The sequence below is a fragment of the Bombina bombina genome, chromosome 3 (assembly GCF_027579735.1).
Source record: "Bombina bombina isolate aBomBom1 chromosome 3, aBomBom1.pri, whole genome shotgun sequence".
Lineage (NCBI taxonomy): Eukaryota > Metazoa > Chordata > Amphibia > Anura > Bombinatoridae > Bombina > Bombina bombina.
The window spans coordinates 530,468,385-530,495,570 of record NC_069501.1 but is presented as its reverse complement, the minus strand read 5'-3'; the positions used below and the strand labels follow the sequence as shown (position 1 = coordinate 530,495,570).

The 27,186-nt window shown below is 38.4% G+C and overlaps 1 protein-coding gene across 2 annotated transcripts in view; it reads right to left on the bottom strand.

Moving 5' to 3' along the window:
- Positions 1–27,186, bottom strand: part of LOC128653590 (uromodulin-like) — a 129,056-nt gene that overhangs the window by 7,619 nt on the left and 94,251 nt on the right. For both annotated transcript variants that reach the window (XM_053706971.1, XM_053706972.1), the window contains exon 6: positions 13,321–13,560. In XM_053706971.1, coding sequence (XP_053562946.1) covers positions 13,321–13,560 — 240 coding nt within the window. The remainder of the gene's footprint in view (positions 1–13,320; positions 13,561–27,186) is intronic.

Genomic DNA, 27,186 nt, shown 5'->3' with positions numbered 1-27,186 from the left:
GATAAGGATTATGTAAGACATTTAAATGTATTTCTTTTAACTGATATTGCTAACCTTTCAGTCTAATAAGACATATTTTATAGGTTGTATTTTTCCTTTTCATAGCTTTTTCTCCAACATTGGTGTGTCCGGTCCACGGCGTCACCCATTACTTGTGGGAAATGTTCTCCCCCACAGGGAAAGGCAAGGAGAGCACACAGCAAGAGCTGTCCATATAGCTCCCTCTCTGGCTCCGCCCCCAGTCATTCTCCTTGCCGCTCTGAACAAGTAGCATCTACCACGGGGATGGGGAGGAGTTTGTGGAAAAAGATAACAGGCTTCCCCTTTTTGTTTTTTATGCTGGTAGACACTGTTAGGGGCTAAATCGATTGGTTTTTATTACAATATTATACCATTTGAAATATTTTATAAGCTCACATACACTTGGGAACGTTTTTTATTGATCTGGCTTGTTTTAGACACCTAAATCTAGTCAGGAAGGCCCCTTCACTCTAGTGTGCTGAGGGAGGAAGCCTCATTTTGGCACTTCAGCTGTGCAGTTGAATTTCAAGGCAGTGCATGCAGATTCGTGTGAGAGGGTCCTGTGGTTCAGAAAGTGACTCCAAAAGGCTTTTTTTCTGTGAATGGTGACCCTTAAGGAAGGTAAAAAGCTGCAGCAAGGCTGTAGCTGGGATTGTGGTGTGTAAAAACGGTTAAATCCAACAATTAGCTCCGGTTTGCTTGTTTTAAGAGCTAGAGTCTCCATATTTGCTGTGCAATACTTTCTAAGCATTTCAGAAAAATCAGATATTGCCTTCATAGTTTTTTGAACATTCAGAAATAAATGTGTCATTTTATTATTTAAAGAGACAGTAACATTTTTGTTTAAAATCGTTTCTATTGCATTGTTTGCCTGCCTAAATCTGTTTGACATGTCTGTTCCATCAGATAACCTATGTTCTGTGTGTATAGAGACAAATGTGGTTCCCCCTTCGAGTGTTTGTGATAATTGCGCCATAGTGTCCAAACAAAATCAGGACAGCTCTGTTATTTTTCATAATGTTGCCCAAGATGATTTATCTAATGAAGGTAGTGGGGATAGCTCTACATCCTCTCCTTCTGTGTCTACACCAGCTTTGCCCGCGCAGGCGACACCTAGCGCGCCAGTGCTTATTTCTATGCAACAATTATCAGCAGTAGTGGATAATTCTATAGCAAATCTTTTATCCAAACTGCCAGTTTTTCAGAGAAAGCGTGATTGTTCAGTTTTAAATACAGATAAAAAGGATGAACAATCAGACGCTGACAATGCCTTATCTATTTTACCCTCACATTAATCGGAATTGGCTGTGAGGGAAGGGCTGTCTGAGGGTGAAATTTCAGACTCAGGAAAAATTTCTCAACAGGCAGAACCTGATCTAGTGGCATTTAAGTTTAAGCTAGAACATCTCTGCGCTTTGCTTAAGGAGGTATTAGCTACTCTGGATGACTGTGATTCCATGGTAGTACCAGAGAAGTTGTGCAAATTGGACAAATTTTTAGAGGTCCCAGTGCACGACAACGCTTTTCCAATACCTAAGAGGGTAGCGAACATAAGTTTAAGCTAGAACATCTCTGCGCTTTGCTTAAGGAGGTATTAGCTACTCTGGATGACTGTGATTCCATGGTAGTACCAGAGAAGTTGTGCAAATTGGACAAATTTTTAGAGGTCCCAGTGCACGACAACGCTTTTCCAATACCTAAGAGGGTAGCGAACATAGTGGAAAAGGAGTGGGAGAAGCCAGGTGTACCCTTTGCCCCACCTCCTATATTTAAGAAAATGTTTCCCATAGTAGACCCTAGAAGGGACGCATGGCAAACGGTCCTGAAGGTTGAGGGAGCTGTTTCAACACTAGCGAAGCGCACAACTATTCCTATAGAGGACAGCTGCGCTTTCAAAGATCCTATGGATAAAAAATTGGAAGGATTGCTTAAAAAGATTTTTGTTCAGCAAGGGTTCATCCTTCAACCAGCTACGTGTGTTATTACTGTCACTTCAGCGGCGTCCTTTTGGTTCGAAGAACTAGAAAGGTCGCTCCAGAAAGAGACTTCCTATGAAGAAGTCATGGACAGAATTCACGCATTAAAGTTAGCTAATTCCTTTATATTGGATGCCGCCTTTCAAATAACGAAATTGGTGGCGAAAAACTCAGGTTTTGCTATAGTAGCGCGGAGGGCGCTTTGGCTAAAATCCTGGTCGGCAGACGTGTCGTCCAAGACTAAGTTACTGAATGTTCCTTTCAAGGGTAAGACCTTTTTTGGGCCGGAATTGAAGGAAATTATTTCAAACATCACTGGGGGTAAGGGCCATGCCCTCCCACAGGATAGGCCTTTTAAGGCTAAGAACAAGTCTAATTTTCGTTCCTTTTGCAATTTCAGGAATGGACCGGCTAATAACTCCACTGCCGCTAGACAAGAAAGTAACGCGGCCCAGCCCAAACCCGCTTGGAAGCCCATGCATGGCTGGAACAAGGGTAAACAAACCAAGAAACCTGCTGCTGCTACCAAGACAGCATGAAGGGGTAGCCCCCGATCCGGGACCGGATCTGGTAGGGGGCAGACTATCTCTCTTCACTCAGGCTTGGGCAAGAGATGTTCTGGATCCCTGGGCACTAGAGATAGTTTCCAAGGGATACCTGTTAGAATTTAAGGGACTTCCTCCAAAGGGAAGGTTCCACCTGTCTCGCTTATCTTCAGACCAGATAAAGAAACAGGCATTCTTACATTGTGTAAGAAACCTATCAAAGATTGGAGTGATAAACCCAGTCCCCTCCGGGGAACAAGGTCTAGGGTTTTACTCAAACCTGTTTGTGGTTCCCAAAAAAGAGGGAACTTTCAGGCCAATTCTGGATTTAAAGATATTAAACAAGTTCCTCAGAGTTCCATCCTTCAAGATGGAAACCATTTGGACAATCTTACCAACAATCCAGCAGGGTCAATTTTTGACTACCGTGGATCTGAAGGATGCGTATCTGCATATCCCAATCCACAAATCTCATCATCAGTTCCTGAGGTTTGCCTTTCTGGACAAACATTACCAGTTTGTGGCTCTTCCATTCGGTTTAGCCACCGCTCCCAGAATTTTCACAAAGGTGCTAGGGTCCCTTCTAGCGGTCCTAAGACCGAGGGGCATCGCTGTAGCACCTTATCTAGATGACATCCTAATCCAAGCGTCGTCTCTTTCCAAAGCGAGGGCTCATACAGACATTGTGTTGGCTTTTCTCAGATCTCACGGGTGGAAAGTGAACATAGAAAAAAGTTCACTGTCACCGTCCACAAGGGTTCCTTTTCTGGGAACAATAATAGATTCTGTGGAAATGAAGATCTTTCTCACAGACGTCAGAAAGACAAAGCTTCTAAAAGCTTGTCGAGTTCTTCACTCTATTCCTCAACCCTCCATAGCTCAATGCATGGAAGTAATAGGACTAATGGTCGCAGCAATGGATGTGGTTCCTTTTGCTCGAATTCATCTAAGACCATTACAGCTGTGCATGCTCAATCAGTGGAATGGGGACTATACAGACTTGTCTCCCCAAATTCAAGTAGACCAGGTAACCAGGGACTCACTTCTCTGGTGGTTGACCCAGGATCACCTGTCTCAGGGAATGAGTTTCCGCAGACCGGAGTGGGTCATTGTCATGACCGACGCCAGCCTCTTGGGGTGGGGCGTGGTCTGGGACTCTCTGAAAGCTCAGGGCCTATGGTCGCGGGAAGAGTCGCTTCTCCCGATAAACATTTTGGAACTAAGAGCTATATTCAATGCGCTCATGGCTTGGCCTCAGCTAGCGGAAGCCAGGTTCATAAGATTTCAGTCGGACAACATAACGACTGTTGCGTACATCAATCATCAGGGGGGAACAAAGAGTTCCCTAGCGATGAAGGAAGTAACCAAGATAATCCAATGGGCAGAGAATCACTCCTGCCATCTATCTGCTATTCACATCCCAGGAGTAGACAACTGGGAGGCGGACTATTTGAGTCGTCAGACTTTCCATCCGGGGGAGTGGGAACTCCATCCGGAGGTCTTTGTTCAGTTAACCCAATTATGGGGCATTCCAGACATGGATCTAATGGCGTCCCGTCAGAACTTCAAGATTCCTTGCTACGGGTCCAGATCCAGGGATCCCAAGGCGACTCTAGTGGATGCATTAGTGGCGCCTTGGTCGTTCAACCTAGCATATGTGTTTCCACCGTTTTCTCTCCTCCCCAGGCTCATAGCCAGGATCAAACAGGAGAAGGCCTCAGTGATTCTGATAGCTCCTGCGTGGCCACGCAGGACTTGGTATGCAGACCTGGTGAATATGTCATCGGCTCCACCATGGAAGCTACCTTTGAGACAGGACCTTCTAGTACAAGGTCCATTCGAACATCCCAATCTAGTTTCTCTGCAGCTGACTGCTTGGAAATTGAACGCTTGATTTTATCCAAGCATGGGTTTTCAAATTCTGTGATTGATACTCTGGTCCAAGCCAGAAAACCTGTGACTAGAAGGATTTACCATAAAATATGGAAAAAATATATCTGTTGATGTGAATCCAAAGGATTCTCCTGGAGTAAGATTAAAATTCAAAAGATTCTCTCCTTTCTCCAAGAAGGTTTGGATAAAGGATTGTCAGCTAGTTCTCTAAAAGGACAGATTTCTGCATTATCCGTCTTGTTGCACAAACGACTGGCAGCTTTGCCAGATGTGCAAGTTTTTGTTCAGGCTTTGGTTAGAATCAAGCCTGTTTTCAGACCCATGACTCCTCCTTGGAGTCTAAATTTAGTTCTTTCAGTTCTTCAAGGGGTTCCGTTTGAACCTTTACATTCCATAGATATTAAGTTACTATCTTGGAAAGTTCTGTTTTTGGTTGCTATTTCTTCTGCTAGAAGAGTTTCTGAATTATCTGCTTTGCAGTGTGATCCACCCTATCTGGTGTTCCATTCAGATAAGGTTGTTTTGCGTACTAAGCCTGGTTTTCTTCCAAAAGTTGTTTCCAACGAGAACATCAACCAGGAAATAGTTGTTCCTTCTTTGTGTCCGAATCCAGTTTCAAAGAAGGAACGTTTATTACACAATTTAGATGTTGTTCGTGCTTTAAAGTTCTATTTAGAAGCAACAAAAGATTTTAGACAAACCTCATCCTTGTTTGTCGTTTACTCTGGTAAGAGGAGAGGTCAAAAAGCTACTGCTACCTCTCTCTCTTTCTGGCTGAAAAGCATTATCCGCTTGGCTTATGAGACTGCCGGACGGCAGCCTCCTGACCGTATCACAGCTCACTCTACTAGGGTTGTGGCTTCCACATGGGCCTATAAGAACGAGGCTTCTGTTGACCAGATATGTAAGGCAGCGACTTGGTCTTCTCTGCACACTTTTGCCAAATTCTACAAATTTGATATTTTTGCTTCTTCGGGGGCTGTTTTTGGGAGAAAGGTTTTGCAAGCCATGGTGCCTTCTGTTTAGGTAACCTGATTTGCTCCCTCCCTTCATCTGTGTCCTAAAGCTTTGGTATTGGTTCCCACAAGTAATGGATGACGCCGTGGACCGGACACACCAATGTTGGAGAAAACAGAATTTATGCTTACCTTATAAATTACTTTCTCCAACGGTGTGTCCGGTCCACGGTCCGCCCTGGTTTTTTTTTTTTTAATCAGGTTGAAAAAAATTTTCTTTATACACTACAGTCACCACAACACCCTATAGTTTCTCCTTTTTCTCCTAACCGTCGGTCGAATGACTGGGGGGCGGAGCCGGAGGGGGAGCTATATGGACAGCTCTTGCTGTGTGCTCTCCTTGCCTTTCCCTGTGGGGGAGAACATTTCCCACAAGTAATGGATGACGCCGTGGACCGGACACACCGTTGGAGAAAGTAATTTATCAGGTAAGCATAAATTCTGTTTTTATTAAATTTTGCTTATACATTTAAGCAAAAGGTTTCTGAAGTTATATACGTTATTATGTTTTGTTTTAAATCACAACAATGTCATTAATTAATTTCTCCTCCTATACTGTACATGTGAGATATTATATAATTTATTAAAGGAATGGAAAACTATCCCCTTTATAAAAAACGATCTGGTATGTTAGTGATATTTTAGATGAAGCTTATTTAATCAGTTGTAATGAAGATGCGCTATAACTTACTTTTTAATATAGATATGAACGTCAAATACCCTTGACTTACCCGCCCAATTCAAAAGTCAATTTTTCTGTGAGCTAACGTATTGAATTGTTGTCCAATCAGTGCTCTAGCTACAACAAAAGTGCCATAAGGGTAAAGTGTCAAGTTAGGAAAAGTCCAGAATCAGACCCAAATGCAAAAATGATTATTAACAACACACTAGCACACTGAGTATAAACCAGGACCTGACCCCACGACAGCCTCACAGGAAAAGAATGAAACAAGGTGAGTTGGTACTCACAGATTCCAGGAAATACCACCAGGAAGCTTGATTGTAGATAGGGGGTCAGGAAATAGACGTAGTCAGACAGGCAATGATTTGGCAACGTGAGATCAAGCAACAAGTTAAATTCAGATTTGAGAGGGGTTAAGCAGGCAAAGTCTGTTAACAGTATATCAGGCAGCAAAGTATCCTCAGGTTTGAAAGGGTTAACGGGAGACGTGGTCAAGCAAGCAAAGTTCGTTAACAGTATATCAGGCAGCAAAGTATCCAAATGAGTACTCACAAAGTCACAGCAAGGAAAAACAAACGGACATCAGGTGAAGGTAGGACACGCCGGAATTTGAACCCGGACTGACGTCAGCAGAATGGGACGGCTTCAGGGAGTGTGTCAGCAGAGTGAGACAGCTTCAGAGGCAAAGGATGTGGCTTCCACATGGGCCTATAAGAACGAGGCTTCTGTTGACCAGATATGTAAGGCAGCGACTTGGTCTTCTCTGCACACTTTTGCCAAATTCTACAAATTTGATATTTTTGCTTCTTCGGGGGCTGTTTTTGGGAGAAAGGTTTTGCAAGCCATGGTGCCTTCTGTTTAGGTAACCTGATTTGCTCCCTCCCTTCATCCGTGTCCTAAAGCTTTGGTATTGGTTCCCACAAGTAATGGATGACGCCGTGGACCGGACACACCAATGTTGGAGAAAACAGAATTTATGCTTACCTTATAAATTACTTTCTCCAACGGTGTGTCCGGTCCACGGTCCGCCCTGTTTTGTTTTTTTTTTAATCAGGTTGAAAAATTTTTTATTTATACACTACAGTCACCACGACACCCTATAGTTTCTCCTTTTTCTCCTAACCGTCGGTCGAATGACTGGGGGGCGGAGCCGGAGGGGGAGCTATATGGACAGCTCTTGCTGTGTGCTCTCCTTGCCTTTCCCTGTGGGGGAGAACATTTCCCACAAGTAATGGATGACGCCGTGGACCGGACACACCGTTGGAGAAAGTAATTTATCAGGTAAGCATAAATTCTGTTTTTATTAAATTTTGCTTATACATTTAAGCAAAAGGTTTCTGAAGTTATATACGTTATTATGTTTTGTTTTAAATCACAACAATGTCATTAATTAATTTCTCCTCCTATACTGTACATGTGAGATATTATATAATTTATTAAAGGAATGGAAAACTATCCCCTTTATAAAAAACGATCTGGTATGTTAGTGATATTTTAGATGAAGCTTATTTAATCAGTTGTAATGAAGATGCGCTATAACTTACTTTTTAATATAGATATGAACGTCAAATACCCTTGACTTACCCGCCCAATTCAAAAGTCAATTTTTCTGTGAGCTAACGTATTGAATTGTTGTCCAATCAGTGCTCTAGCTACAACAAAAGTGCCATAAGGGTAAAGTGTCAAGTTAGGAAAAGTCCAGAATCAGACCCAAATGCAAAAATGATTTTTAACAACACACTAGCACACTGAGTATAAACCAGGACCTGACCCCACGACAGCCTCACAGGAAAAGAATGAAACAAGGTGAGTTGGTACTCACAGATTCCAGGAAATACCACCAGGAAGCTTGATTGTAGATAGGGGGTCAGGAAATAGACGTAGTCAGACAGGCAATGATTTGGCAACGTGAGATCAAGCAACAAGTTAAATTCAGATTTGAGAGGGGTTAAGCAGGCAAAGTCTGTTAACAGTATATCAGGCAGCAAAGTATCCTCAGGTTTGAAAGGGTTAACGGGAGACGTGGTCAAGCAAGCAAAGTTCGTTAACAGTATATCAGGCAGCAAAGTATCCAAATGAGTACTCACAAAGTCACAGCAAGGAAAAACAAACGGACATCAGGTGAAGGTAGGACACGCCGGAATTTGAACCCGGACTGACGTCAGCAGAATGGGACGGCTTCAGGGAGTGTGTCAGCAGAGTGAGACAGCTTCAGAGGCAAAGGATGACGCTAAGCAACGCAGCAACAGAGCCGCAGAAGCGAGGAGCGTGACAGAAAGCACTAATTGGACAACAATTCAAACCTTTAGATCACAGAAAAATTGAATTTTGAAGTGGGCATTGGAGCACGGGGTATTTGAATTTCATATCTATATTAAAAAGTAAGTTATTGCACATCCCCATTACAACTGACAAAATAATTAAACTCCATCTAAAATATCACTAACATTCTTGATCTGTTTTTATAAAGGGAAGAGTTTACCATCACTTTAAATGAACATTCTGGTCATATTTTTGTTTTCATGAAAAACACAACACATCACACAACATTATTGTTTAAAAAGAACATTATACTGAGATACAAATACTCTGCCTTATTTTTACCAAAAAGAGGTGGCAATATAGACAAACTACTGGCCAAAAGAGAGATCTTCTGGGTGTTTAAGTTGCGCACTAGACATCCAGAGGGTCTCAGCTCCAGATACGACTTAATCAATTATTCTGAGTAATATTTAACTATCCAGTATAGATTTTTATCCATAAGCAAGTCAAATACAAACAGATTTTATCTGTATCAACATTTATGTCTTATAATAACCCTGAAAACATCAAAACAATATATGTTGTTTCATTTAGGTCTAAGATTTATGGGATACACTCTTAGATATTTCTAATCAAAAAAGTTTTTTTCATGTATTCTATGCGAGGCAGGCTTGGGAAGATTATAGCCATATTGCAAATATGTCGCAAATATATGCAGGACATTGTAAATGTATGCAGGTTTTCTATATTCCTTGTACTCTCAAAATATTTTTAAGCATGAATCTCGTTTATAATAAGAGTCCTGTAGTCAGCATAATATCACAGAAATATCCCCACTAGGGTATAATTGTATGTCTCCCCTATAGTGTATAGTGAATACGTTTTTCAACATGGCATAGATGGCCAAATGTTTTGTACAATTTTTGCATTTAAAAGCTTTATTCATTTATGCTCTCTAGGAGGATACTTTGTTATTGTCTTCAACATACTATTAGCCTGTATAATCTATACACATGTGTTTAGCATTTCTGTAATTAGGCATTAGAGGGAGGTTTAGCGCTTTCTGTTATCCAATGAAATCTTAGTTTACCCTTTTTAAATTCACAGAATAACGTACTCATTAGGCTAAGACTACGGCTGTTTGCCGAAACGCGTAAGCCTATGTGGTGCGCTATTCTCTCCACTCTGTTTTGGATTGCTATCTGAATTTTAAATGAATCCACATTAACGTTTTTGTGATTTTAGGAGCACGGGGTTCTTCTCCTTTTTTACGCTGTATTATTGTTAAGAGCAATTCTTTTTTAGCACATTATTTACAATAGCACTCATTATTTACATTAGTAAATCAGAGTGCAATATATTGCATGCAGCTTGGGAGATTTTTTTTTCTATATCTTATATCCAGGTTTTCAATATGTTTTGGATTTTGATTGGCTAATTCACACATATGCTACATTAGTGCCATTTTATAGACTTTTTATTGTCCTCCTTGTGTGTTTTGGGCACAGTAGTTGATTTTGATCATAAACTACATAAAACATATGTATTTAAAACATACACATTTGTTGTACAGCAACTAATATTTTTAAGCATTTTATAACACCATCTGGCCTAGTTTCAATTTCTGTTGTAAACTGTGTAAACTGGCAGTAACAAGTATCTCCATAAAAGTCTATAGATATATTTTATGTTACCATCAGATTATGCAGTTTACTGTAGCAATGCAGTAAACTGCATAATCTCTACGCTTCTATTAGTTATGCATTTTTGCCATTGTGAAACCTATAGTACCTGTGTTTGATGGGCTCTTGGAGAATACCTGAATCTATATTTTGGAGCTACTTTAATCCTCCTTTGTACCTGTTTCCCTAACTCTAAAGAGTTGTTTTCTTTGTACATTTTTTAATTTTCTCTACTGCACACTACCTTTTTCTACTATCACTTTCTTCATACTCTTAATCATGATAGCCCTTCTGAAGCAAGTCCTGTCCTGCCTCCAATTGCTGACTTAGTCCATCCCAACTAAGCGATTGTTTGGTCCTTTACTCAAGTTGCTGACCAGGTCCATACTTCTCTATTGTCAAGTCTTGCCCTTCTTCCATGTTGCCGACCCCTTATATATTTCATCTGACTCCCTTCTTACATGACAGCTTATACTCTCACCAATTCCTTGCACTCCACTCTCCTCATCATATCCACTCTTGCTATCTATCTATCTATCTATCTATCTATCTATCATCTATCTATCATCTATATGAATGTCTATCCTTTTTTTTTAAAAAAATTATAAATAAAAGCAAACACACATTGTTTCTGCTATATCTACCCTATGGGCTCCATATATTAAGCAGCAAATGCTGCTTCGGAAAACCATCGTAAGACCGCTGCTTCTTAACTTGTCCGCCACCTTTTAGGTGGTGGACTGAAATCATCCTGATCCGATATGATTGGCCGCCAGTGAGCAGGGGGCAGCATTGAACAAGAATTTCACCAAAAATGCTTGTGCAATGTTAAATGCTGATAGTGTATGCTGTCAGTATTTAGCTAGGTTGAGCGAACATGATACGCTACAGCGAATCATGTCCTCTTGACTGTTGTTAAATCTACCCCTGTATATCTCTCTAAGGGCCTGTCAGGAATATATATATATATATATATATATATATATATATATATATATATATATATACAGTATATACACACAAACATACATGTCAATCTTTAGATGTCTATGTTAAAGCCCTTTGTCTGAATTTTTTTTCTAACACCTGAAATCTCATGTCTTTGAGCTCTAATAACGTTTTTGTGCAATATTTTTGTAAATTTGTTTTATTAGATGGTGTTATTATGAGTGCAACTGTACTTTGTAATGTATGTTTTGTTTTGTGCAACTTTTTAATGCTTTTTGAAACAGTTAACCAGAGCTCTGAAGTCATAATAATCATTCTATCATAAATCGTGATTGTGCTCAAGTTCGTAATACGAGCGTTAAGCCCGAGCGCAAACACTTGCGATAAACCCCTTATAACTAGGCTGACCATATTGCCGCTTTAAGAAGGAACACATATGAAAAATACATATGTGAGGGTCCTTATACAAAACCATTTCTTTAAACAGCCATGAAAATAGCCCTGACATATGTATTTTTCATATGTGTCCCTTTTTAAAGCGGAAATATGGTCAGCCTACTTATAACTCACACGCAAACGTTTGTGCTCCATTCGTAATCTGGCCCACAATATTTTGCATGTTTTATAGGAACATGAAACCCCACATTTTTGTTTCATGAATCAGATACAGACTACAATTGGAAAGTTGTTTAAAATTGTATTCTCTATCTGAATCATGAAAAAAAACATTTGAGTTTCATATCCCTTCAAAGAGGGGGGCAAATATGAAAAAAGAAAAAGGTTAAAAAATATACTGCTTTAGTTCAAAAGAGCATTTTAATTTTTCATAAGAATGTCACTTTAACAGGTTAAATCCATCTTAAAGGGACAATCTACTCCAGAATTCTTATTGTTTAAAAAAAGGTAAATAATCTCTTTATTTTGCATTCCCCAGTTTTGCATAACCAACACTGTTATATTAATATACTTTTTACCTCTGTCATTAACTTGTATCTATGCTTCAGGCAGTAAATGTGCTTACTCTTAAAGGGACAGTCTAGTCAAAATTCAACTTTGATGATTCAGATAGGGTATGTAATTTTAAACAACTTTCCAATTTACTTTTATCATTAAAGCTAAACTAGGTAGTCTCATATGCTCATTTCTAAGCCCTTGAAAGTCGCCTCTTATGTCAGGATATTTTTACAGTTTTTCACAGCTAGAGGATGTTAGTTCATGTGTGCCATATGGTAAACACACGTGGAGCTACCTAGGAGTCAGCACTGATTGGCAAAAATGCATGTCTGTCAAAAGAACTAAAATAAGGGGGCAGTCTGCAGAGGCTTAGATATAAGGTAATCACAGAGGTAAAAAGTATATTAATATAACCATGTTGGTTATGTAAAACTGGGGAATGGGTAATAAAGGGATTATCTATCTTTTTAAACAATAACAATTCTGGAGTAGACTGGTCTTTAAATAACTCCACGGGCATGAGAACGTTATATGCTCACATGAACTAATGCACTCTAGCAGTGAAACACTGTCAAATGCATTCAGTTATGCGGCAGCTTTCAAGGTCTTAGAAATTAGCATATGAGCCTACCTAGGTTTAGCTTTCAACTAAAAAAATACAACGGGAACAAAGCAAATGTAAAGATAAAAGTTAATTGTAAAGTTGTTTAAAATGACATGCCCTATTTGAATCATGAAAGTTTAATTCTGATTAGACTGCCCCTTTACAAATAAAATAAAGGTCATTCTCTCTCTCTCTCTCTCTCTCTCTCTATCCATGGTCACTGACTGTTTAATGGTTTGTGAGAGTGCTGATCTCTACTATATTTAGTGCATATCTTATAATATAAAAAGCCAGGTATGTTTGTCCGAAGCTGTCATGCGCAGTAGAGACTGTGCAAGGACAAACATACCTGACGGTAAGGAAGGATCAGTCAGTGGGAGGAAGTGGGTGTGACAGGGGCGTGGCCAGAAGGGAGTGCTGACGGGTGGGACTGCTGCACTGCAGAAAATGGCCCGTGTACACAGGCTTAAGGACTAGTATATATATATATATATAACATATTCACTAATGTGCAAAAGTTATAGGCAGGTCGGAAAAAATCTGTAAAGTAAGAACGCTTTCAAAAATAGAAATGTTAATTTTTATCCATTAACAAAAATGCATAAGCAGAAGGAAATTCTAAATCAAATCAATTTTGGTGCGACCACCCTTCTAGATATATAGTCATATAGTCAGGTGCATTATTATACCAAACAGGTTCTAATGATCATCAAAAAAGTATTACACATTACACTTACCCTCCAGAAAGTATGTATATAGGTAATGAGCCATTTTGGTTTGCAGATGCGTATATATTTAGCACCTTGGTTGAAAAACGTTCAGCTTCCAAATGTGGTATAAGTACTGAGATATATATAAATTGTTCCACTGTTAAAGGGGTCCCATCGGTGACCATCGTAACAAATTCTGGGTCTGTATATGCCGTCATAATTACAGTCAGCAATGCATTTGTTTCAGGTTCAATTATCTGGGTAGTCCTGAAAGATGTCAGTGTATACGTCATTCATACTTTTACCTTAGTATGTTAACATTTTAATTTTTCTTACTTAAAATCGAAAAGCACTCAACATGAAAAGTATTCATATGCTGTTTTGATATATCTTAAAAATTATACACTCTTCCATTATGTATTATCCAATACATATTTTACTTAGCTCTCTATTCAGTCTTTTCTTTCTTTTATTTATTTTAAGCTTCAACATTTTGTATTTAAATTATCAAGAATCAGAGAAATACCATGTCCAATATATATTGTTTTTTTTGTCATTGAATTATCATTCATTTCAGGACACAAAAATAAAAAAGCTAAAATACCAACGGGTGTTGTTTTCGTGCTTTTAATACATATATTTTATTATAATTTAACCTATGATTGAACATTTTACAGAATAATCAGTCTTTTTTGATATATTAGAATACTTAAATATATAATACATCTAATTTTATAACTTACAACCTGGAGCTTCTAAGATTCATGCTTTTTTAAAAATGGTCAGAAAGCCAAGTATGCAACAATCTGGGCAATTTTCTACATGATACATGAAATATGGTCATCACTTATTCCATTGATGTCAAGTTCAAATATGGCGGTTCTGCTCCAGTGTTAGGTCGCTGTTGTTAGCGATCTTTAGACAGAGCATTGAATCTATAAAGGAAGCACACCTTCCAATTCAAAGAAGACTGACATTTATTGTAAAACATGCATAATAAAAATACACTTACTAGACATTAAAAAGACATCTGCACTGCTCTACATCCCTTGAGAAAGTCTGATTAAATATAGACGGATAGTGAATTTGCAAAGCTGCACTTAACTGCTGACACCTTGAGTGCAGGTGAATGTATCTGTTTCCGTGCGAGCTTTTAGGTTGCCGGAAACAGGAGTTAAGAAGCAGCGGTCTTAAGACCGCTGCTCCTTAACTAGTCTGCTGCCTCTGAGGCTGCGGACATTAATCTGCCCGATTGTATACGATCAGGTTGATTGACACCCCCTGCTAGCGGCCGCAAATCTGCAGGGGGCGGCATTGCACAAGGAGTTCATTAGAACTGCTTGTGCAATGATAAATGCCAATAGCATATGCTGTTGGCATTTAGCGATGCAGGGCGGATAAATCTACCCCATTGTATGATCAAAAGCCCCAGACAAGGAGGGACTTCCCTCGTGACCATTACAAGTTACAGGTGATGGTATGCAGATGTCTTTTTAATGTCTAGTAAGGGATATTTCTTGTAATACATGCACAATATAAATTCAGTCTACTTTGAATCGGTGGTGCGCTTTGTGCTTCCTTTATGAATCATATATGCCTGCCAATGCGATACTACTCAAGATAGCTTTAAATCATAGCATGAACAAAGGTGTGCATCAATAGAAAACCATGTTTTGTTCTTGTTAGAACTCATCAGCACATAATAGGTTTCTAACTGCTTCACAAAGAAGCTGGTAATGGTAACCAAACCAGTCTTACAGGGACAGTCTACATGAAAATTGTTATCTTTTAAAAAGATAGATAATCCCTTTATTACCCATTCACCAGTTTTGTACAACCAACACCAATTATACTATACATTTTACCACTGTTATTACCTTAAACTGCAAACTGCCCCTTATCTCAGTGTTTTTTTTACAATTTTGCATAGTAGCCAATCAGTGCAAAACAGACAAACTTAGAGGTTATAACGTATATTAATATAACAATCTTGGTTGTGCACAGCTGGAGAATGGGCAGTAAAGGCGTTATCTATCTTTTTAAGCAATAAAAAACAACACAAGTAGCCTGTCTCTTCAACGTAAGTTATAGGGCGCGATCCGATATAGATCGCAGTTTGCGGCGCAAGCGAGGGAACCCGCGTCGCCCGCAGTTTCATCTCGCAACTCGAGCTATCCAATATGCGGCGCCGTCACTTGCTAAAGTGGCGCAAGTCTCACAAACCAGCGATGTCCAGAAATCTGCGTAAGTACAGATTTTTGAAGTCGCAGGGACTTGCGCCACGTTAGAAACTGCCGGCGCCTATAAAACCTGACTAAAGTCTAAATCACCCGCACTGTCTAACACGCCTCCTAAACATAGCCCGCAACGTCTAACCCTCTATCCACTATCCCCCCTCACTAGCCTAACAATACAAAAAGTTATTAACCCCTAAACCGCCGCTCCCGTACCCCACCGCAACCTAATAAAGTTATTAACCCCTAAACCGCCGCTCCCGTACCCCGCCGTTAGCTATATTATATCTATAACCCCCTAAAGTGAGCCCCTAACACCGCCGCCATCTCTATTAAAATTATTAACCCCTAATGTAAGCCCCTTACACCGCCGCCATCTCTATTAAAATTATTAACCCCTAATTTAATCTACCTACCCCGCCGCCAGCTATATTATCTATATTAACCCTAAGTATATTATAGTTAATATAGTTATTACATTATATATATTAACTATATTAACCCTAATTATATTAGGGTTAATATAGTTAATATAGTTACTATAGTATTTATATTAACTATATTAACTCTATCTAACCCTAACACCCCTAACTAAATTTATATTAAATTAATCTAATTCATATTATAAACTAAAATATTCCTATTTAAATCTAAATACTTACCTATAAAATAAACCCTAAGATAGCTACAATATAATTAATAATTACATTGTAGCTATGTTAGGGTTAATATTTATTTTACAGGAAAATTGTTAATTATTTTAACTAGGTATAATAGCTATTAAATAGTTATTAACTATTTAATATCTACCTAGTTAAAATAATTACCCAATTACCTGTAAAATAAATCCTAACCTAAGTTACAAATACACCTACACTATCAATAAATTAAATAAACTACAAATATCTATCTAAAAATACAATTAAATAAACTAAACTAAATTAAAAAAACAAACAAACACTAAATTACAAAAAAATAAAAAAAAGATTACAAGATTTTTAAGCTAATTACACCTATTCTAAGCCCCCTAATAAAATAATAAATCCCCCCAAAATAAAAAAATTCCCTGCCCTATTCTAAATTAAAAAAAGTTCAAAGCTCTTTACCTTACCAGCCCTTAAAAGGGCCTTTTGTGGGGGCATGCCCCAAAGAATTCAGCTCTTTTGCATTTAAAAACATATACAATACCCCCCCCATTACAACCCACCACCCACATACCCCTATTCTAAACCCACCCAAACCCCCCTTAAAAAAGCCTAACACTACCCCCCTGAAGATCTCCCTACCTTGTCTTCACCACACCGGGCCGAACTCCTCATCCGATCCGGGCGATGTCTTGCTCCAAGCGGCAAAGAAGAATTCTTCCTCCGGCGATGTCTTCCTCCAAGCGGCAAAGAAGCGGTTCAGCCAATCGGATTGAACTTGAATCTGATTGGCTGATTCAATCAGCCAATCAGATTTTTCTAACTTAATTCTGATTGGCTGATAGAATCCTATCAGCCAATCGGAATTCGGCGGACGCCATCTTGGATGACGTCATTTAAAGGTACCTCATTCGTCGTTCAGTCGTCGGCCGGGATGGATGCTCCGAGGTGGCGGAGCGAAGAAAGAAGATTGAAGATGCCGCTTCATGGAAGATGTTGCCGGAAGGAAGAAGACTTTGCTGCCGCTTGGAGGAAGACGTCGACGGGAGGAAGAATTCTTCTTTGCCGCTTGGAGGAAGACATCGCCCGGATCGGATGAGGAGTTCGGCCCGGTGTGGTGAAGACAAGGTAGGGAGATCTTCAGGGGGGTAGTGTTAGGCTTTTTTAAGGGGGGTTTGGGTGGGTTTAGAATAGGGGTATGTGGGTGGTGGGTTGTAATGGGGGGTATTGTATATGTTTTTAAATGCAAAAGAGCTGAATTCTTTGGGGCATGCCCCCACAAAAGGCCCTTTTAAGGGCTGGTAAGGTAAAGAGCTTTGAACTTTTTTTAATTTAGAATAGGGCAGGGAATTTTTTTATTTTGGGGGGCTTTATTATTTTATTAGGGGGCTTAGAATAGGTGTAATTAGCTTAAAAATCTTGTAATTTTTTTTTTATTTTTTGTAATTTAGTGTTTGTTTTTTTTTAATTTAGTTTAGTTTATTTAATTGTATTTTTAGATAGATATTTGTAGTTTATTTAATTTATTGATAGTGTAGGTGTATTTGTAACTTAGGTTAGGATTTATTTTACAGGTAATTGGGTAATTATTTTAACTAGGTAGATATTAAATAGTTAATAACTATTTAATAGCTATTATACTTAGTTAAAATAATTAACAATTTACCTGTAAAATAAATATTAACCCTAACATAGCTACAATGTAATTATTAATTATATTGTAGCTATCTTAGGGTTTATTTTATAGATAAGTATTTAGATTTAAATAGTAATATTTTAGTTTATAATATGAATTAGATTAATTTAATATAAATTTAGTTAAGGGTGTTAGGGTTAGATAGAGTTAATATAGTTAATATAAATACTATAGTAACTATATTAACTATATTAACCCTAATATAAGTAGGGTTAATATAGTTAATATATATATAATGTAATACCTATATTAACTATAATATACTTAGGGTTAATATAGATAATATAGCTGGCGGCGGGGTAGGTAGATTAAATTAGGGGTTAATCATTTTAATAGAGATGGCGGCGGTGTAAGGGGCTTACATTAGGGGTTAATAATATTAATATAGCTGGCAGCGGTATAGGGGGATTAGATTAGGGGTTAATAATTTTTATATAGGTGGCGGTGGTGTAAGGGGTCAGATTAGGGGATAGATAAGGTAGATGGCGGCGGTTTTAGGGGTTCACATTAGGCGATAGATAAGGTAGATGGCGGCGGTTTTAGGGGCTCACAGTAGGGGGTTAGTTTATGTAGATGGCGGCGGGGTCCGGGAGCGGCGGTTTAGGGGTTAATAACTTTATTAGGGATTTAAGGGGGGGGGGGATCGCGGTTGACAGGTAGATAGACATTGCGCATGCGTTAGGTGTTAGGTTTTATTTAGCAGATCGCGGGTGACAGGTAGATAGACATTGTGCATGCGTTAGGTGTTAGGTTTATTTTCTAGCTAGTTTAGGGAGTTATGGGGCTCCAATAGTCAGCGTAAGGCTTCTTACGGCTGCTTTTTGTGGCGAGGTGAAAATGGAGTAAGATTTCTCCATTTTCGCCACGTAAGTCCTTACGCTGCATATTGGATACCAAACTGCGCTGGTTTGGTATACCTGCCTATGGCCCAAAAAACTACGGGCGACGGCAGAAATATACGGGCGTAACTTCTAGGTTACGCCGTATATGTGATACCAAACCAGCGTAAATATTGGCGTCGCCGGCTTTTGCGGGCGACGATTTTTATCGGATCAACCCCATAGTGAGTAAAAGGCAGGGAAAATCCCTCCATAAAAAAATAAAGAGACATTATATAATTAGTTGTGGAGCAAATGTTCTAATCCAAACAAATTAGGTGACATTTCCCACAAAACTTAGTAAAGCTGAGAATTCTGGATAAGGATATGCAAATATGTTTTACCTTGCTTCTAAAACCCATTTTAAAAATGAACACCTTCATGGCAGTGCAATGCTGTTCATGACAGTTTTAAAGCATAGTACGGGTAGAAATGAACAGCAGAGGAACATCACACATGAACGGGCAATTCTTTTTATTATTGCAAATGTAACATGGGGGCAGATAAAGTCTTTAGCATCTCTACATTTCAACAAACAATTTGCCTTCCAAAAAAAAGAGTTTGTTCTTGACTGTCTCCTGAACAGCCACCATCATTTCATCAAAGTTAACAATTTTTTTTCCAATAAAGTGATCCTTTAAACATGGCAACAATTAATAGTCGCCAGAGACACGTCTGGGATTAATACGGGGTGTAATACAGCAGTTTGAATTCTGCTTCAACAATGGTAGCTATGGCAACAAAGAACTTGTCTACGGGATCATTGTTTTGATGGACAGCACTTTCTGAATCGGCTTGTAACATATCTTCTCTTTATTATGCAAGGTTGCAAATTGTGGAAATTAATTAGTCACCTGTTATGGTCTCTCTGCAGGTAGTTAATCATCAAAATTACTCTGTATCCCAAAACACGAATGCTAAAGTCATGCCAGTAGCAACTTGCACTCAACATTTCTAGAGGAGAGAGGAAAGCCATGGTGTTTCCACTGCATAGTGCTGTTATCTATAGATTAAAGTGGTGTATGCACTACTTATCCATAAGGAAAAATCTCCTATACAAAGTGTCAGAATTCCTTTGAATTTTTGTCAGAAGATAAATTAACCATCCTCTTTCATCATGATGGGTACTCTCAGTGATGTGCGGTGACTTCAGAGGCTGGTGAGGCAGTGTCTAGGAATCGGATACGCCTTCATTCTTTAGATATCCTTTGTTGAAGAAATAGCAATTGCACATGGGCGAGCCAATATCTATATGCAGCCACCATTCAGTATCGACTGAGCATATTTAGATATGATTTTCAACAAAGGATATCTGATTTTCTTCATTCTTTTGATATCCTTTGTTGAAAAGCATATCTAAATATGCTTATAAGCTATCGAGCATATTTAGATATGAATTTCAACAAAGGATATCTGATTTCCTTCATTCTTTTGATATCCTTTGTGGACAAGCATATCTAAATATGCTCAATAGCTACTGAGCATATTTAGATATGCTTTTCAACAAAGGATATCAAAAGAATGAAGGAAATCAGATATCCTTTGTTGAAATTCATATCTAAATATGCTCAGTAGCTACAGAGCATATTTAGATATGCTTTTCAAAGGATATGTGTGTGTGTAGTGTATATCTGCATGTGTATGTATATGTGTGTAATTGTATACATGTGTGTGTGTTTAGTGTATATCTGCTTGTGTATGTATATGTGTGTAATTGTATACATGTGTGTGTTTAGTGTATATCTGCATGTGTATGTATATGTGTGTAATTGTATACATGTGTGTGTTTAGTGTATATCTGCATGTGTATGTATATGTGTGTATACATGTGTGTGTTTAGCGTATATCTGCATGTGTATGTATATGTGTGTAATTGTATACATGTGTGTGTTTAGTGTATATCTGCATGTGTATGTATATGTGTGTAATTGTATACATGTGTGTATTTAGTGTATATCTGCATGTGTATGTATATGTGTGTATACATGTGTGTGTTTAGCGTATATCTGTATGTGTATGTATATGTGTGTATACATGTGTGTGTTTAGTGTATATCTGCATGTGTATGTATATGTGTGTATACATTTGTGTGTGTTTTTGCCTTTACAACAACACAAGTACATTAGTTATCATAATATCTAGTTGCAAGTTCAACACATACAAACCAAAATAATGTAACATGTCTATCTATTGTACGTTGTATTATTTCTATCTAGAAATAAATCTCACCTCCATCTTAGCAAAAAGAAGAAAAAGAAAAAAGAGAAAACTTTGTGGCCCTTTGAGACAGAAGTTTGGACACCCCACAATCTACAAGAACACAAGTGTGTGTGTTATAAATAATATCAACTAACTAACTTCATCAAGTGCCGCCAGCCGCCACCTACCTAAAAAAAAGAATGTGATTCAATAGATTGGCAGCCTCAGTCACTCACTATAAGTCAGACTCAGAGTCACACAAAGCTCACTCCCAATAGCCCCCACTCTTCATTTAACCAGGTATATTTTTCACAATTGAGCAGTGACAGCCATTTTACCCCATGGCTGCTAGTAACATAAAAATCAACATTTTGTCTCTCTGCAGTCTGCACTCTGCACCACAAATGAACAGCAGTTTGACCCCCTTGACTGCCACTTATTTACTTCTGCTCCATATTTGTAATGCAGTGATGCATATGATATATTTTACATTAATTAAACCTATGGACTTTAAAAAACTGGACAAATAAATAACTAGTATCAATAATTTCCACTACATATTGCCTATTATTTAAATACACCTCTCCTCATTTACATCTTGCCTTCCCTAGGTAGAACAAAAACTTGACTTGCAAATTTTTGGATATGGACAGTTGGACACCATTGATAATTGGGGGTATTTCAGTAATTATTGGGGTTCTTAGCAGCCCCAAGATCCCTCTTGAGCTGACTCAATAGGTGAGAGGTTACATAAAATAGGTGACTTGATTTAATAATAATTATTACTAGTAGTAGTAAATAACCAAAAACAGGCTACAGCTTTTATAGTGACTGAGACGACAAGGAAGTTGGTTTCTTATTCAAGCTGTTTCTTATTCGGGAAATTCTGTTTCTTATTCATGGAAGTTGGTTTCTTATTCAATTTTTTTGTCAGACTGCTTTAAATTTACTTTAAAATAAAAAAATAGGTTTTATTAAAATAATAATATGATTCATATAATGTAGTTACACAGAGGTGGAATCTCTTTATATAACAATTAGATATACAAACTTGAAAAAAGGGCATACGTTGGCACCACTACAAATATTACTATTTTGAATAAATAACATATTTTCAAAGGGTTAATAACCATTCGGCCACTGATTTCACTATGATTTTACACAGGGTAGATCCCATTCCCCCTCCATGTCATTCAATTGTTTTTAGCCTGGCCCAATGGTGTTTTTGCCACAGAAATTGATGCCAACACTGGCATAGGTGACATAATTCTCATTTTTGAATAAGTAACAGATATTTTCAAAGGGTTAATAACCATTGGGCCACTGATTTCACTATGAATTTATACAGGGTAGATCCCCCTCCATGTCATGCAATTGTTTTTAGCCTGGCCCAATGGTGTTTTGGGCACAGAAATTGATGCCAACACTGGCATAGGTGACATAATTCTCATTTTTTAATAAGTAACAGATATTTTCAAAGGGTTAATAACCATTGGGCCACTGATTTCACTTTGAATATATACAGGGCAGATCCTCTTCCATGTCATGCAATTGTTTTTAGCCTGGCCCAATGGTGTTTTGGGCACAGAAATTGATGCCAACCCTGGCATAGGTGACATAATTCTCATTTTTGAATAAGTAACCAATATTTTCAAAGGGTTAATGACCATTGGGCCAGGCTAAAAACAATAGCATGGCATGGAGGGGGATCTACCCTGTAGATATTCATAGTGAAATCAGTGGCCCAATGGTTATTAACCCTTTGAAAATATCTGTTACTTATTCAAAATTGAGAATTATGTCACCTATGCCAGGATTGGCATCAATTTCTGTGCCCAAAACACCATTGGGCCAGGCTAAAAACAATTGCATGGCATGGAGGGGGATCTACCCTGTATATATTCATAGTGAAATCAGTGGCCCAATGGTTATTAACCCTTTGAAAATATATGTTATTTATTCAAAATAGTAATATTTGTAGTGGTGCCAACGTATGCCCTTTTTTCAAGTTTGTATATCTGTTATATAAAGAGATTCCACCTCTGTGTAACTACATTTATATGAATCATATTATTATTTTAATAAAACCTATTTTTTTATTTTAAAAAAAATTGAATAAGAAACCAACTTCCATGAATAAGAAACAGAATTTCACGAATAAGAAACAGCTTGAATAAGAAACCAACTTCCTTGTCGTGTGACTGAGCCTGTTGGGGCCCTGGGCCATCTTTTCTTTTCTTTTAGGCGGCACTAAGTTGAAGTTAGATAACTTGAGTTGAACTTGTCAACTTGATATACATTTATTACAACGAACTTGCAGCCTCGCTGCCTCTATAGTCAAGGGAAGTGACTTGAGTCACTTGACTATTTTGGCAGCGAGGCTGCAAGTTCGTTGTAATAAATGTATAAGTTCAACTTCAACTCACGTTATCTAACTTCAACTTAGTGCCGCACTGCCGCCTAAAATAAAAGATTGGCCCAGGGCCCCAGCAGGCTCAGGAGGACAGGAGTCACTATAAAAGGCTGAGGCCCGCCACCGCCACTGACAGTCTGACACATATCTAAATCAATCTAATAGTAATCACAATTATTATATCACAATACATAGTCGATTCGAACTTCGAAGTTAACACAGTCACTGTCACACAACAACAACAGAAGAAGACAGTGAGTCAGTCAACCTGAACCCCAACCCCGCCACCACTGACCTACCTAAAAAGATGCGCCGCCGCCAAATATAGATAACAAGTACAACAAGACAAGTTGAAGTAGTCTTCTACGCTCCGGTTGCATGCAGAGGCGTAACTAGAAACCCAGGTGCAAGAATCTAAGAAGGGCCCCTCACCCCCCCACCCCCCACCCAAAAAAGTGAGTTTTAAACATATATTATTATTTTTTTTTAACATTTATTACAGAAAAAAATGTGAATCAGATCACGTCTGCAAAAGGAGGTACCCTGTGCGAACTGTCTGTGAGATGGTCTGACCCCCCCTATTACTGTATATAGTGACACTGTTTAACCCACCAGTACTGTATATAGTGAGTCAGTGACACAGTCTGTAATCTGCCGATGAGATGGCTGGCCTGACCCTACCAGCCCCAGTACTTTATGTCACAAACTACTGTGGTCACTTTATAGTCCTGCCCCCCCATACTGTATATAGTGGTACTGTATAGTGACACTGTTTACCCCCTCCCCTCATGCTGTAGTAACAAGGTCTGTAATTTGATGGTTCCACAAACAAACACAATTGCGACCTCAGCACCCCCTGTAGCTTTGCCCCTGGACAGACAATAAGCACTGTGATATTACTGTGACACTGGCACCAATTAGCTCAGACAATAAGCATTGTGATATTACTGTGACACTGGTACAAATTATCTGAGACAGATAATAAGCACTGTGATATTAATGTGACACTGGCACCAATTAGCTCAGACAATAAGCACTGTGATATTACTGTGACAGTAATATCACAGTGCTTATTGTCTGAGATAATTGGTGCCAGTGTCACAGTAATATCACAGTGCTTATTGTCTGAGATAATTGGTGCCAGTGTCACAATAATATCACAGTGCTTATTGTCTGAGATAATTGGTGCCAGTGTCACAATAATATCACAGTGCTTATTGTCTGAGAAAATTGGTGCCAGTGTCACAGTAATATCACAGTGCTTATTGTCTGAGATGCTTGGTGCCAGTGTCACAGTAATATCACAGTGCTTATTGTCTGAGATGCTTGGTGCCAGTGTCACAGTAATATCACAGTGCTTATTGTCTGAGATAATTGGTGCCAGTGTCACAATAATATCACAGTGCTTATTGTCTGAGATAATTGGTGCCAGTGTCACAATAATATCACAGTGTTTATTGTCTGAGATAATTGGTGCCAGTGTCACAGTAATATCACAGTGCTTATTGTCTGAGATGCTTGGTGCCAGTGTCACAGTAATATCACAGTGTTTATTGTCTGAGATGCTTGGTGCCAGTGTCACAGTAATATTACAGTGCTTATTGTCTGAGATGCTTGGTGCCAGTGTCACAGTAATATCACAGTGCTTATTGTCTGAGATAATTGGTGCCAGTGTCACAGTAATATCACAGTGCTTATTGTCTGAGATAATTGGTGCCAGTGTCACAGTAATATCACAGTGCTTATTGTCTGAGATACTTGGTGCCAGTGTCACAGTAATATCACAGTGCTTATTGTCTGAGATAATTGGTGCCAGTGTCACAATAATATCACAGTGCTTATTGTCTGAGATACTTGGTGCCAGTGTCACAGTAATATCACAGTGCTTATTGTCTGAGATGCTTGGTGCCAGTGTCACAGTAATATCACAGTGCTTATTGTCTGAGATGCTTGGTGCCAGTGTCACAGTAATATCACAGTACTTATTGTCTGAGATATTTGGTGCCAGTGTCACAGTAATATCACAGTGCTTATTGTCTGAGATATTTGGTGCCAGTGTCACAGTAATATCACAGTGCTTATTGTCTGAGATAATTGGTGCCAGTGTCACAGTAATATCACAGTGCTTATTGTCTGAGATACTTGGTGCCAGTGTCACAGTAATATCACAGTACTTATTGTCTGAGATGCTTGGTGCCAGTGTCACAGTAATATCACAGTGCTTATTGTCTGAGATAATTGGTGCCAGTGTCACAGTAATATCACAGTGCTTATTGTCTGAGATAATTAGTGCCAGCCCAGTATCACAGGATATATTGCTTGAAATCACAAAAATGTATTGTGCTATCATCTATGATATAACACTTACAGAATGCCAAAACACCATGATTGTCTTTCTAAATGAGCTTCTGTCAACACCAATAACAAATAGATTTTATTAACATATGATTATAAAATGTTCTGATATAATTTTGTTAATTAGACTGGTACAAAACTAATAAATAATTACAGTTTTGCTTGGTAAAAAGTGTTAATATTGAATATGCTAATAAATAAATATACTTCAAAAGTATAAAAATAGTTGTATGATCTATATTAAAATGTAAATAAATTAATGTATAGAAAGTATACATGTAACATTACTTTTAAGGAAAAGAAGTACAGATCTGTATATGACATCCATAGATAACTGCATGAGAGGTGCAGACAGTGGGACCAAGAGGCACGCGATGCTATAAAGGCACGAGCCGCAGAAGCACACGCTGCTAGTTACAGCCATCATTATCTGCTTGTGGAGCCCCTGGTACTGTACGTCTTATATGCAGGTTCTTATATATTGTAAACTCCTAGTGCTGCTAATACCCCAAAACTCAGACCCCTGATCACATTACATCTCCATTCCATTTGCACCCCTCTGAGTCAGCACATTAAGGCTACTACTGGTCACATTTTATTTAAAAACATCACAAGTGTTTGCTCAATTCTGAATCTGCAGGTGCGTAATAGTCCAGCAATGTATTTGCAACTCCTCTTACACTTTTCTAAGTCCAAATTCTACACTAAAACTTTTATGAACACTCCACAAATAAAGTGAATTTATGAGCCAGATAATACAAAATAATACAACCCATTTTCACTACTTTCCTTAAAGGGACAGCATACCCTACATTTTGTCCCCTTAAATTTGTTCCCAATGATCAATTTTACCTGCTGGAGTGTATTAGATTGATTACAAATAACTAATTTTCCTTTATTGGGCATTTGAAATCGGTGATTTTGCCTGTGGTATCTTTGCTTATACTGAAAGTTTTTACACTTAATACTAGGCTTATAGAAAAGCTGTGAAAATGTAGCTAGGAGAAGAAATTACACTCCCAGTAGGAGGTAGGAGAGATGAGTAACAAAATATTAATGTTTAATTGTTCCCTCCAAGTTTACAGATAGAGATAATAAAAAGAAGCATGTGTGTGTACAAAAAAGGATAAAATAAGGCTATATGATTTCCCTGCAAGCTCAACCCATTTTGATGGGTTGTGATTTCAAAGAGAAAACAGCTATAAACCTAAAGAAGCATTCTAATATATTATGCAGCTGGTTTAACAAGTTATAATTTGGAAACACATTGAGGGGAAAAAAAAATTCAGTTCACTGTCCCTTTAACCACAATCATAGCGAATGCACATCTTGTAAAAATCCCACCCGGTGTCTCCTGAGCTGTATCCCCTAAATAACTCCAGAGATGTACACACTGATTTAGCCTACACCCCAAGCTCTGTCCCTAATCCAGAATCATTCAGCAAGCAACATCCTTTACCTCCAACCTCATCCT